The following is a 14292-nucleotide window of genomic DNA, read 5'->3' on the forward strand; positions in this document are numbered from 1 at the left end:
TAAAAGGCTCACTTTAATTTTTTTCTTCCCTGAAGATTTCAAAGCCCGTAGATAAAACATAATGACGGTGCTAAACGACTGCATAGAGACAGAGGTCTCTCCGTTTTATGCTGTTAATTTCCCTACACCATTGTGCTTCTTCTAAACACTCTCTACTCTTTTCATTCTGGCCTCTCTCTTTGATACAATTTGAGCTACATTTTTCTCCACCATCAATGAAATTTTCCCTCTATCTTGATGAGATTATTTGATTACATGCGCTGATCTTGTGGAGATGGGCTAGGGCTTTTATTGGGAGAGGTTTTTGATTTTGTTTGAGGAGCTTTTGCTTGGTAGAAGAGGATTTTGTTTTTCATCAGGGCTTTTTTTTCCCGAATGGCTCAAAAATACTGCGAAGTGGAAATGAGGTCTGTGTCTTTCTCTGTCCTCCTTACTGACCTACATGGAGTGCTAACAGAAGCGGCGGTTGCGGCAGCGAATCACGTGACATTCCGGCTCATCCGTAGCCTAGCGCCACGCAGCGGGAGAGGGAGATGCTTAGAATAGGACGCCATGCATTCTGACATTGTGTTCAACTGACAGGAGAGGGGTGGGACTTGTCCTGATTCATTCCGTTAAAAAAAAGAAAAAAAATCCCGATTTTAAAAATAAAGCCCTAGCATCCACCTGAGACGGAACCGTGTCACTTTTCGTCCTACTTTGAACAGAAAACTTCTCTCACCAAACATTTGTTATCCCCACCTTCTTAATAATTAGAGCCTGCGGAAAGAGTTCTACTGCGGCGAGAGCATGGTGTAGGTTAAGGGAATATGGAGCCTCTTGCTCTGCATCTTGGTAAAATGAGCTCGGACTGGGGTACCAACTCATTCGTCCTGGTGTCCCTGTCAGCTGCGCATTAATAACTCCTTGGTAAGTGAGTGTAGGTGTGCCTGCCACTCTTGAGGGTGTCCTGTTTGAAGTTTATAACATCACAAACCTCCTTAGACAGAAATAATTGAGGACATCTATCACATTTACTCCTTTTTATGCCTTCCTTCAAAGTACATGAGTGAAATACCCTGTGCTTCTCTAAACTTGTACCATTCTCAGTAATGAAAATGCCAGGTAGGGCTGGGCAATATACCACAAAAAAAAATTATCTTGGGTTTTTTCTTTTTCTTCAGTGTCACATGATCCTTCAGAATATTCTAGTACACTGATTTGCAATAATGATTTGCATTATGTTGAAAACATTAGTGCTACTTAATATTTAGTAATAAAGCATGCTAAAAAAAAAAATCTGGATAATTTAATGAATAGAAAGTTGAAAATAATTTATTTGAATTGGGGATCTTTTGTAACATTGTAAAAGTATTTACTTTCAACTTTGTGCAATTTAATGCATAATTGCTGAATAAAAGTATTAATTTCTTTCCAAAAAAACCCCCACAAATATTTGAACGGTAGTGTGTTATCTTGAATGGACTTCTTCAGTGAGTGAAGTATCCAATAAGATTCAGAATAAGGTAAAATACTGTTTTTAAAACAAACATTGTTGAAGTTTTACTCACTTTTTCAATTAAACTGAGGAAGCCTTTCATTTATTTAGAACCAGTAGAAACTATATATGGCTTCAGCATCCCAGTAAGGATGGATGAATTGAAACAAATGCAATATTTACCAAATATTTATTTAATAAATATATATTTACTGAAGCGTTTAATTTGAATTGATTCAAAGTAATGAATTTAACATGCATTAATAGCTCTAACTGAAGTTTAAATTAGATGCTCTTGAAACTTCTCGGTCTTGGGAAGGATAGCAAAACTAATCTAATATGTTTCACCCAGACCTACCACCAGGATACTTTTGATTGTATCGATTGCTGTGATGCTAAGTGTTGCCTTTTATGATCAGGGCTCTGTGATAGTAGGACGTTCTCATTTATTAGGTCCTTCGTCCCCTTCTTGCCTCAAGTATTTAATCTAGGACAGACAGATGGAGGAGCCACTCAAATGCAGTTTTACAGCACGGGGTAGAGACCCAGCTCTCGATCCTGTGTGTGTGTGTGTGTGTGTGTGTGTGTGTGTGTGTGTGTGTGTGTGTGTGTGTGTGTGTGTGTGTGTGTGTGTGTATGCAACTGTGACCAAACGCCTCTCTAGAGGTCCTCCATGGCACTGCACAGATAAAGTGCCTCTTGTTAAACCTCTATAATTAAGATATAATTAAATATTCCCCACAGGCAGGGATTTGGGGGATGTTTCATTCTGCCTGTTTGCTGCATACGTTGCTCAGTGCATGACCTTTTTTGTATTACATTTTTTTTAATAAATAATTAGTTTTTAAATACTTTATTATTTTATGTACACTACTATTCAAAAGTTTGGGGTCAGTAAGAAATGAATACTTTTTTTTCCTGCAAGGATGCATTAAATCGATCAAAACTGGTAGTAGTTACTTTTAAATAAATGCTGTTCTTTTTTTAAACTTTCCATTCATCATAGAATCCTGAAAAATGTTATCATGGTTTCCTCAAAAACATTAAGCAGCACAGCTATTTTTAACATTGGTAATAATGAGAAATGTTTTTGAGCACCCTCCTCCTCATCATGCCGTCCGCTCCCCCTCCCTTCCGTGCTTTTCCGATGTAAATTCGGGACTTTGCGCAATCCTTCTCCATTTTCCCTTTGTTCATCGGAACGTCGTCTCTTTGGTTGTGTGTCAGCCATATCAAAATTCAAGAAAATGTAATTCTAACGTTAGTCGTTGTCGGTGTCTAGGACATCTCTCCTCTAGCTAACATCCCTCTTCATGTGCACGCGCACTAACCCCCCAACCCCCACCCCCAAATCATTCTTGTCGGTTATTGGCTGGAACACTGTTTGTTATGTTTTGTGATGCAGGTTGGCCCAGTTTGTTTTTGTTGCCGTTTGTGGAGCCTGGGCTGTCTACAGAGACTGCTTTTTTTTTTTTTTACAGTGTGTTCAGGGAACAGGCTGCTAGCGGATAGTGAGGAGATGTTTGCTGTATGTGACAAAAAAAAAATTCAGCCTTAAAAAATGTGTGACATGAGCTTAGAGCACCTTTAAACATAAGCACCTTTAAACATAAACATCTTTTAAAATTTAAAAAAAAAAAACACTTACCAACCTCAAACTTTTAAACGGAAGTGTATATTCGTAGGCTGTCATTCAGAAGTTGGAATCATATAGACATTTTTATGTTGTTGAAAGAAACTGATGCTTCTGTTGAGCCAATGTAGCATTTCATTGATCAGAAATAGTCAAAAGTACATTTTGATATTTAAGACACTGCTCAATGAAGTGTATAAATTGCAATACAATGACTTTAGTTGCCTAACTCTTTTTTGCAAGTGTACACAAACTCGAAAGTGTAAGTCAAATGTTGGTTTCAAAATGTCTAGACAAACACGAAGAATATCATTAATTTGAGAGATGAATGCTGTTTCATCCACAATGGTCTCGACAGAAGAAAGCAGACCGTATCTAACCAGGACAGAGATAGAAGTGAACAGCCCTGCTCCACAACAACAAGAGGACTAGTACATCAGTGCCTCTAGTTTGGGAAACAAACCCCTCACTGGTACTCAGCTGGATGCTCCATTGAACAGTGCTCACTAAACACCAGCTTCAGTTGGAACAGTGAAGACAAGACTCTTAGATGCTGCTGGCCTTTAGACACAGTTTCAAAGAATAAGATACATCTGAAACTGGCAAATAAGAAGAAAAAGTAGAATGGGCAAAAGAAATAAAAGATTAAATGGTAAACAGTTAGAAATGAATGTTAAATTCTGTGGGAAGAAAGAAGAGTTTGAAACTTCACCTCAAAGTCTTATCAAACTGAGTGTTAGAAGGCAGAAGGTCTGCCATTGCAACACAAGGAAGATTCTTTGATTCATGAAACATTCTTAAGAATAAATTTTGCTTTAACTGCTATTTTCTTCTCTTTTTTTAACTTAAATGTTTTTTTCGGAGAAAAAATATCTGCAACTTTATTCTTAAGAATGCTCTTGTCATTTTCTTAAGATTGTTCTAAAGACAAAACTTTGTTTGAAGATATAGTCATACACAGCAGCACATTAAAAAAACCTGAACGAGTGCTGAACTCCAAGTCAGTCGTGATTAAAATAATGTGTGCTCTTATTATGTTATCACGATAATCTGCAGGCAGCAGGAAAAGATTGGCTTTGATGTGTTTTTCATCGAGTTGATTAGTCTTTGGCAAGAACAAACAATTATTTGTTTTCTGGTCTGATCTTTTTAAGAATTGCACTTTTGAACATTACTACAAACGTATTAGAATTGATCTTAAGAACTGTCCTAACGAATGTCCTAATGAATCCTTGAGGAATAAAAGCATAAAATTCAAATAAAAAGTTTCATAGTGATTCCAAACCTTTGAATGGTAGCCTACCTAGTAAGTCTGTTTTTCACTTACAGTAATGTTTTTATTTCAAAAGTGACTCATGGTAACAATGGCCATTTTAATAATTTTGTAATCATTTTAATAACAATTAATGGCCATTACTACAAAGCTAAATGAAATCCAGTATAATTTGAGTTCAAAGGAACAGACTCTTTAGTAGCGATGAAGATATACTTGAGCCTTACTGATGGGGTCGTAGCAGTTCATACGACAAAAAAAAAAAAAAGTCTTGTAGGTACAAAGCGAGCGATTCTAGTTAGTCGCTGTGTATGTCATCATCATCTCCAGGCAGAAATTAGCTTCCTTTACAGAGGAGCATCAAAGATTGACAACAGCTCCCTTGAAATGTTTATGTAATGTCAACAAAAGGAGTGCATTCAAACCAAAGCCAAAGAGCTTTGAACAACGATGTCTCCAAGTACGTGACATTGAAGCTCATAATCCCCTTCCTTGATCTCTAATGAAGGGCTCCGACTCATGCATATCGTGTCCGGCTTCCTCATGCCAGCGCAGTCTAATCTCCACCGAGTGCTTCTTTTAGAGGAGTGCTATCATTTTTGGGGGCGACGGTTCTTTTCGGTCATTCGTGGAGGCCATCCTCTGCTCCTGGGCCTTTCGGTCCTCCTCTGCTGCCCTTGAAGCTTCAGTCCCTCCCTCCCCTCCCCCAGCCTCACATAATGGATGCTGACAGCACAAGGTCGTGGGAAAGTGCCTGCTAGTTCAGGTGAAGTTTATGGAGGAGAGTGAAACCACGGTATAGAAAACACACCTCCACCTCTCAACTGCGGCAGTTTTACACCCACACACGAGGCTGCAGATTCAAACTGGGGGCGATGGCTTGAATAACACAGACTGCCTTTTTTTTTTTTTTCAAACTGTGTTTGTGTGTGCTTTGTGTGCAGGATCCTGTGAGAGAAGAGAACCAGTTCCTGCAACAGCAGCTGAAGGAGAAAGACGAGCTCATTGTACGACTCCAGACTGAATTGGTGAGAGAACCTGACAAGTTCAATGTAACATTTCATAACTGCAAGTTGCATAACCAAGTGTCACGATTGCAAAAACAGGTTCTATTGCTCCATTGTCTTTAGGATACCCTAATTTCGTTAGTTTATTTGAGTCTGCGTTAACATCCTGTTGGTTTCATGTCCTCACCCTCTCCCAAGGCTCATGTTAGGAAGTTATGGAGATGCTGCTTGACAGTTTCCTTTGAACTGGGACGATATTTGATAGACTCACTTAATGTGCAGTAAACAGCTCGTCGCATGCTTTACATGCACTGTGAGACGCATTAACGTTCACGGTCCCAGCAGCTAGATCCGAGACGAGTGAAGGAGAAATATGACAGGTCCATCTCAGATTTATAGACTAGTGGTCCTGAAAAGAGGAATGGGATGGCGTGATATGCAGAGAGGAGGGGGTAGGACGAATAAAAACAATAGAGGGCAGTAAAGAGGCTGTAAAAGCAAAAGGACAAACAAAGCACATGATGTTTCAAACAATCCATGACTGATTTATTTTGTGTCATTTCTAGCATTTCTAGCTGTCTTTTCTAATTAAAAATATGAATAAAAACTGAGCATGTTAGCAGTACTAAAATAACACTGGTCCCAAAGGCCTCCCTAAACCCTGTCCACACTGCCATTTGTAGTCACCGCAACGCATTAAGCCGAGTTCAGGAAATCGCCAGCTCTCTTTGAAAACTAATGACTTCAGGACGCTTTGGAGCTGCTAATCTCAGTGTGAGATTGTGTGAAGTGAATACACCTTTATTCTTACAGCTGCAGCACTGCATTACTAGTTTAAACGTTCTCCATACTTGCTGATCGCTGCCTAGATGTTCAATGAAAAGATTGCAAGATTGACTTTCACTCAGTCTGTAGAGGTTTGAATTGATGTTGTCCTTATCTGTCTTCTCTTCGAGAACTGAATTCAGAAAATGTGCTCCCAATAGTGTTAAGCACGTCTCTGAAGGTCAGAGTCTTTTTCTCAGAGAATGTTGGTAAATATCACTGTGCTCACTGAAGTTTCTCTGCTCCATAAGAGCCCAGTGACTCAAACTTTGTGTGATGTGAGTTTCGACCTGAGAACTGCAGTGGTTGTTTTATCTCCTGTAAAGCATGTGTACTGAACAGATGTAAACGCATGCATAATGTGCATCCAGATGACGAAATCGGAATAAACTAAATTCTTGGCCATTGACATCATCACTTTACAGATTCTGCGTCCCAGAGACCTCCACTCTATTTTTAGTGGGAAAAGAACCTGGGGCCACAATGGCTTAATAAATCATGGCAAAAGCTCGTAAAATAATACTCACTGGTGAAACTGGCAGCCTGCTGGCTTAGCTCGTCTTTGTCAATTTTTACTGTCTTTATTGAATGTCATTAATGAAGTATGGCTGCCCTAAATTTTGCTGCACCATATTTCTTATTTTATTAGTCTGCCATACTGCCACGTTCAAGAGGGTGGGTGTTTGATATTCCCAGTCAAGACTGAATGTACAATCAGAGGGTCATTATCATGCAATAAGCCAGGGTTTATTAAAAATATTGCATAATAATGACCGACTGACTCTACAATATTCACATGGCTACAGAAGAAATATATAAAGGGCATAAAATAACTTTTTTATATATTTCATCCAAATGTACAGTACTTTATGTAGTTTTTATGTTCCATTTATTAAATAAATATTCACTTTATATATAAATCACTTTTTAGAATTAATGACTTATTTATTATAAATATATATTTTATTTTTGGTTACAAATAGACCTTTTATAAATTCATGTTTATAAATAAAATAAATAAGTATTTATAAATAAACAAATAAATAAGTATTCTATTGATAAACTATCATTTTGAAATAAAAATGGCATTTTAAATGCACTTAATTTGTGAATAATGTGAACAAATTGAATATTTGATTTTGAATTTGACTTCATTTTATTTTTAAGTGGCACTCCTAGTCCACCATACAGTTAAGCATTCAATATATAACTTGACTTCAGGATACTGAGATTGACCAATCAGGATCAAGTATTCCAGAGAACTGTTTTATGTCGTAACTTTAATGCTATGGCACTCTTTTCTGATACATACATCTTTTTTTACAGGAATCTACCTGTGCTGCTCAGAAATCTCTTTGCCAAAAAGCTGACAAAACCACTCAGACAGATTTCTTACTCTCAGAGGTGAGTACCCATTAATGCACCGTATTAAAGCTCCTGATGACACTGCTAATGTTCTGAGGTCATTGAGCTGTGTCTGGTTTTTCTAATTGAATACAGGTCCCCACATCTGTCTTTTTATTTCACTGACTTTTAATGGTAAAGGGCACTGAAAGTTGATTTTGAACCCTTATAGTGAGAATGTGGTTTCAGATTTCAACAACACTTTAGCTAACAATTTGCTTAATCATGTTGGTCTCTGCCCTTTTGATAGGTTGACTGCCCTCTTTTCCCCCTACCCATCGAGTAATTGCCATCCTCCTTTTTATTTGTTTTTATTATTAATTTGATATGAAATCTAGGTGTTTTCTTGTTCCCACAGGCACCTTTTAATGGCTCAGACACACAAAACAAACGATGATGCTATATTGCAGTGAGTCAGCAAACTGTGTTCAAGTGTTGCAAACTTTAAATGACTCATTAACAGAGATTAATGCACCAGAGATATTAAAGCATTGGAGACAAAACCCAGCCTTTAAACAGTCTTCTCTCTTTCGCTTACAACATTTAATCAAACCAAGAGCAAACGACGTTTGATAGATTATGAAAAGCTGTTGGCATATTCTTAAGAGATGCCTTTCTAGTTATAAATCTGTTTGTGTTTTTTCAGCATTTGTGATGAGCATGTTATCGCTCAATGATAGTTCAAAACCATGACTGAGATTTTCTTTACAGATTTCTGTCATGTATTCTGTGCCCTTGCAGTGCCCGCATCAGTATGCCTTTAGTCCCTTTACACTGAAATAGCTTTCAGTTTGTCTCCTGTGGAGACATGGTCCATTTTTCCCCTGGCATTTAACATCTCTCCAGACATTGTGCTTTGTATTACCGTTAATATGCATATGTGATGTGAATTCAGACGGCTTTTTCAAATTGCTTGACAATCCATTCCACAGCTATTGTGGCGCTAATGCGTCACGGCTCCATCAGACCTCGGCACTGATGAAAAGTGCTGTAAAAAAGCTGAAATGTTAGAAAGAGTGCTCATTATGGAGCTGTTGCATTAGATATGCGGCATTTTCGCGATAGGCCTGCGACTTTTTGCTGCGGTGCCAAAATCGGCGTGGAAATGGTCGCGGGGGAGGATGTGGGAGAATCTTCTTTCTGTCTACCTCAGATGTGCCGGCAGTGGATGAGCACAGAGAGGAACTGCACATGCAAGAGCACGAGACCCCCAGGCTTTCTGAACGCAACGCACACCATCATTCTTTCCTCTCGCTCAACAAGAGATGAGTTCTGCATTTCCACCCTGCCCTATGTAGACTACACCGCTATATGGGTTACTGCATTGAGGACACGCAAATATCCGAAAGTGTGTCTACAAGTGGGTCAGCTATTTCGAAGGCTGCTTCAACTGGAGGAGGTCATCTGTTTCCTTTTTTTACCCTCGTTCTTTCTCTCTCTTTTTTTTCTGGAGCACCCTGCTTCTCTTCCAGCTGAGCTAATTAGCTGAAAGTGAGAGGAAGAGTGCCCTCTGTTGAGTCACAGTGCACCGGGGGGCCAGACTGGCCTCTTTCGGTAGCGCCGGACACCGTTCCTACGTGGTTCTCACGGCCACTAACTTCTCAAAGTTCCCTCTGCCTCTGTTGGCCTGATGCGCTACAGGAAGGGGGCAGGTTCGTCTGGAGGGGCTCCTGTCAGGACAAAGAGAGGCGGGTAGGTGGACAGGAGCCAGCCTGCTCATCTGTCCAAAGAGCATGAGAAATGATGTGTAGAATGGCAGAGTGGTGTATAATGCTCATGTGAAGTACATATTCCATGATCATTGGCTAGACTGAGCACTGTTGCCTACACATTACACAAATTTAATGGCATAAACATTAACTAAACAACATAAAATGTTACATTAAAAGCACTAAAGTAAATGGCTGATAAAATGATAAAATACTTAGAATAAACGTAATTTTACTGTAGAAATTTGTTACGTTCCATATTTTTTTAAATTAACATAATTTTTACTTCTTTAATTCTAAACTCATAAGAATGCTTTTTTTAGTGACCAAACACCATTGATATCAAATTGTACATTTTTGTAGTCCATACAACCTTTTATAGTCATGAAAGTTGTACAGACAGCTTTTTTTTGTCTTTGTGAGGTTTGACAGCTACCAGTCACTCTTAGCTGCACCATATTTATATGAAAATATATATTTAGAAAAAGTTAAACTGTCAGTTAACTTAAAGGGGAAATCAAAATGTCCTTGATCTTATGACGTAAGTGGTCATTGTAGTGTAAAAATATCCTATAAGTTTCAGAAATCAAAACTTTCTTGTTAGTCAAAAAAACACTTTTATTGAATCCAAGCTCAGAAACCGACTCGTTTGTAATTGTCACATTAGTACGTAATAGTGCAGCGAAAGACCACCTTTGAAACATCAAATCAATGCCTACTTATACATCATTATATATTTGGCCCTGCGCACTGGCACGTATCATTTGATGAGAAGAGAGATACAGGATCACTGGACTAAAAATAACATCACCTTCCAAAGGATCCCAATGCTAGGAAAGTGGTTATTTATTTAGTGGTCTCAGTGGAGCATTGTTTGCTCTGTACATTTCACTGTAGAACTTTGGTAAATCAGTCACATTTCGGTGCAGGCTTTTGCAAATAGTCTTTTACTGTAAGATTCATGTACATTCAGACGTAATTTTTCTCAAAATCGTTCAATGCTCTTTATGCATCAGTAAATCAAGCCAGTAACTAAATTATCTTTATATTGTTTTTCTTAGTAGCATGAAAATAATCTGTTATTTAAATTGATTAAATAATATACAGAAAGCAATCAAAGAACGCTCCCTTTATAATCACTGGAGCTGTCAATCATACAGCGCCAGTTTATCAATGGCTGAGTTCTGGATTCTCCCCAAAACTCCCGTTATAATCAATGACTGTCTACACTCTTATTTACATCATGTTTGAACTGTTAGTTATTATGAAAGCATTTGTGAGAGAGCAGAAATTAAGCTGCAATGTCAAGTTATTCACTCAACAGACATTGGCTACGATGCTTAGCTGCAACCTTTCATTCCAGTGGAGTAGATCTAAATATAATGCTATAATCAGCACTTTTCATGATTAGTTAATCTTGACAGTTGTAATAGTAAAAACTTACTAAAAAGGATTCTGGTTCCACATGTACTGTAATACTTATTTCATATGCAAGATGTTAGCCAATCATGGCAGTTTACATTGAAGTCTCACAGCAGACACACCCCTTCAAACAGAGCAATGTTTGAATCAGAGGCTAAAATCAGGTTAAAAAATGGCCTTTTATTTCTAAATTATGACAATGTTTGATGTAAAAATCATAGTAACATTATAAGTGGACCTCAGGAAGCACTATTAAAAAAAATGCAGTTCATGGCCCATTTAAAAGTTGTTATGATGGTTTTTTTTTTCCCCATTATGATTTAAAAAAAATTCAGTGTAGGTTTTTAATGCAACACTTCAGAATGTTTTTGTTTTTGTTGTTCATAAGCCTGTGTCATCGTCACATCGAAACCTGATGAAAGGCCCATTCTTTTCCCGCCTGTACAAAGCCTGACTGCGTCATGTCTGTTTACTTTGCTTTATTATGCCAGTCTAAGCCTGTTAATATTAAGCTCTGCCCTCCACACTGCCGTTCAGCCATTTAAATGAAAAAGCACTTAAGAGCTCATTTACTCTGGCATTCCTCCCTTCCGTAGCCGAGATATGAAGTTTTATGGATTAGCTTCTTTTTTGTGTTATTTCCCTTCCAGTCATAAATCTTTTTTATTGAAGTGACAGTTCTTATTAAATTGCTTGAATATTTAGCCAAATGGAAACCCTTGCAGCCAGAATAAGTAGTTTTTGATGCTTGCCCAAACAGTTGGATCTATAACAGCGAGGGAGATTGATCAATGGTCAGCTCCATATAGCTGGAGGACACCTGTTAATGGAACATACCGGACATCTCCCACTGCTCTGTTTTTCAGCTCTTCAGCCAACCCTGCTGAGAGGCTTTTTGCATTTCAAGCCTGTTTCATGAGCACCGAAAATATTCCAGGCATCTCTTTATTTTTCCAATTCGTTTTGGTATACTTATTTATTTATTTAGATTCATTTGCACATGAGGGGGTCGCCCTGTCTCTCAGAGTCATGCTGCGGCCCATCTGATCACACTGTGTGGGGGACCTGTTAAGCTAAACTCAGGCATTTGCAGTCATTGCTCAACCCTGCTTGCTTTTCTCTCTGCATGGGTCAGAGTGTGAGCACTGAGCCTCACAGAATGACACGCCAGCTGAGCGGTAATCATTAACTTACTTTTGTACGTGATCAATGAAGTTTGAAGGAATATTGTTTTCCATTTGTTTCTGGCTTTTTTGTTTCAATTTGATTTGGTTAAAAAAAAAAAACAAGTCGATAAAACAATTAACACAATTAATCATGTTATCCATGTTTTCCAATAATTGGAACAGTACTGACTCTTGTCTGTTTAATGAATCGTTTGAAAAGACTCACAAACTCAATAGTCAGTGTTCAAATTAGTTTTCTCTGAATTCTAATAACAAATAATGAACAATTGAACTGCATAGTTTGGGCCCTTTTGTTATTTTTTTTAAATAATGTCAAATTATATTGTAATTTATAATTATAATAATAATAATAATAAGTTAATATTTTTTAACATTTTACTCTATTAGCTGAGAAAGAATATCATATCACGTAAGAAAAATGGACTGTAACTGAAAAATACCATAATTAAATTAAAATCTGAAATCAAATCAGCAGCTTGTGAATTTGAATCAAATTGAATGTTTATTGATATCCGACCCTAATGACTAGGCTATATCAATTGATTTGATTACAATTTTTAATGACAGCCAGAATTTACATCCTCCTTTTAGACATTGAATGACAAAACACATACTGCATTAAGAGACTGTTCATTTTTATTTAAGGGGCTACTGGAGGAGTTTTGAGATCTATAGTCAAAATAGACTTGACCCTCCCTTCACCAGCAATACATTTTTCTATGACCCTCCAAAATGATTGTGAAAAAAGGCATGACCCTCCCTGATAATTTATTGATTCTGTATTGGTTTGCGCTTGGCAAAGATGTTCAGATAGCCATTGTTTTTTTACAACCATGACAAATTACTTAACCTCTACTTTCTCACTTACTAGGGCTGTAACAAACCAAACTCACGATTCGGTTCGTATCATGATTTTTGATTTGAAAAAAATCTCCATGTTTTCGGTGCTGATGCGGTGGTGACGCGTTCATGTAACGTGGGTGGCGCTGCCAATAAAGCACCTAAAAGCTGTCACAAAGAACTGGCTAAAGTAATGATTGTGAAAATGTCAAATATAGCAAGGAGACATTTTAATTGTTTATTAATAAACAAGTGTTTTCTGTGTCAGTGTCGGCTGCAAAGATGAGGTTGACGATGCTGACTCGCGATCTTCGCAGTAGTGAACGTGCCAGAGAGAAATACACATTTCATACGGATTACAAAAGCAGAGGGCAGTCTGTTTTCTTTCGTTTTGAATTGTTCTGTTTAAATGTACACATTTCAAGCTTTCTATATATTTCTCAGGTCTGTGAAGTAAGAAGATTAAACGCTGAGTTTCGGGTTCATTTATGAGATGAGCTCCAGTTCACGCACCGGTGCCTCCGTGTCGTGATTATCTATTGTCTGCTATATTTACTAATTAAATCCAGGCAATTGGTTCATGAAACATTGATTAAATTTAGGGTACAATTAATACAAAATGAAATTCACTTTAAAGAAAGGCTTTGTGCTTTCTATTTGAGGTCTCAGTGAAAGTTTTAAAGCAGTCTTTTAGTGCCGCTTTCAGAGCGGACACGTCCGTAACCGAGAACTGACAACGTCCGTAACATTGTTTTTTCCTCATAAATGCGAACACGAAAAATTAAATGAATATTTTTTCATCCAGTGGATACTATTACTTTTGGTTTGCGCAGTGTATTTCACAGAATTACAAAAAAAAAATTTGCCACCTAAAAGTTAAAGATTTTTTGTCACGTCCATAATGCATATGTATTTCCCTCATATTAAATATAAAACACATGTGTAGACTGATATTTTTATAATGTCTGGACTCCTTTATTAAGGGAGTATGGATATATAATCAGACGTTTCAATATATTGGTTTTAAATGCATTTTCTGAGAATTTATATTTCAAGTTTTGACTGCAAATGTCACATCCATAACGCTGAAATTGCCCAATTTTAAAGAATTTATCCTCAACTAGTTGTGTGGTGTAGGTCTACGTATTTTATATAATGTTAACTTCAAATCATACTAATAGTACTAATTTAAAGATGTGGTAGCATTGGATCTGGACGGGAAGGATAACTCTGGGGGGGGGTGTACACATCACACTCCACTGTTATGGTGGCCATTTCAGTAGATTTTCTCACTAACATTGTTGTGGAAACACAATAAGCATGGAAACTAAAATATGGTAGTATCGTGCTACAGCGCACATTCTATCAGCTGCAGTTCTGGCGCCTCAGTCCCAATACTGTAAAACTCGACGTACATTCACATCACATTTTAATGCAGCGGTAGAGTTACATTCACAGGATACTGCACTTATTCGCAATCACAAAAGTTCATTATTTGCTTGTGCTTTAAAGCTT

At 37.7% G+C, this 14292-nt stretch overlaps 1 protein-coding gene across 6 annotated transcripts in view; it reads left to right on the top strand.

Annotated features, from left to right (window-relative positions):
- ccser1 (coiled-coil serine-rich protein 1) overlaps window positions 1-14292 on the top strand; it is a 78887-nt gene that overhangs the window by 36356 nt on the left and 28239 nt on the right. For 5 of the 6 annotated variants that reach the window (XR_014028974.1, XM_081349512.1, XM_081349515.1 and 2 more), the window contains exons 8-9: window positions 5328-5411; window positions 7542-7619. Coding sequence is in view for 5 of the 6 variants with exons in the window: in XM_081349512.1 (XP_081205638.1) it covers window positions 5328-5411; window positions 7542-7619 (162 nt within the window). In the remaining variant the exon portion in view is untranslated. Of the gene's footprint in view, window positions 1-5327; window positions 5412-7541; window positions 7620-7977; window positions 8133-14292 lie in introns of those variants that run through there. The other variant, XM_081349514.1, reaches the window with a different exon arrangement.

The sequence above is a fragment of the Scardinius erythrophthalmus genome, assembly GCF_964197995.2.
Source record: "Scardinius erythrophthalmus genome assembly, chromosome: 20".
Taxonomy (NCBI): Eukaryota; Metazoa; Chordata; class Actinopteri; order Cypriniformes; family Leuciscidae; genus Scardinius; species Scardinius erythrophthalmus.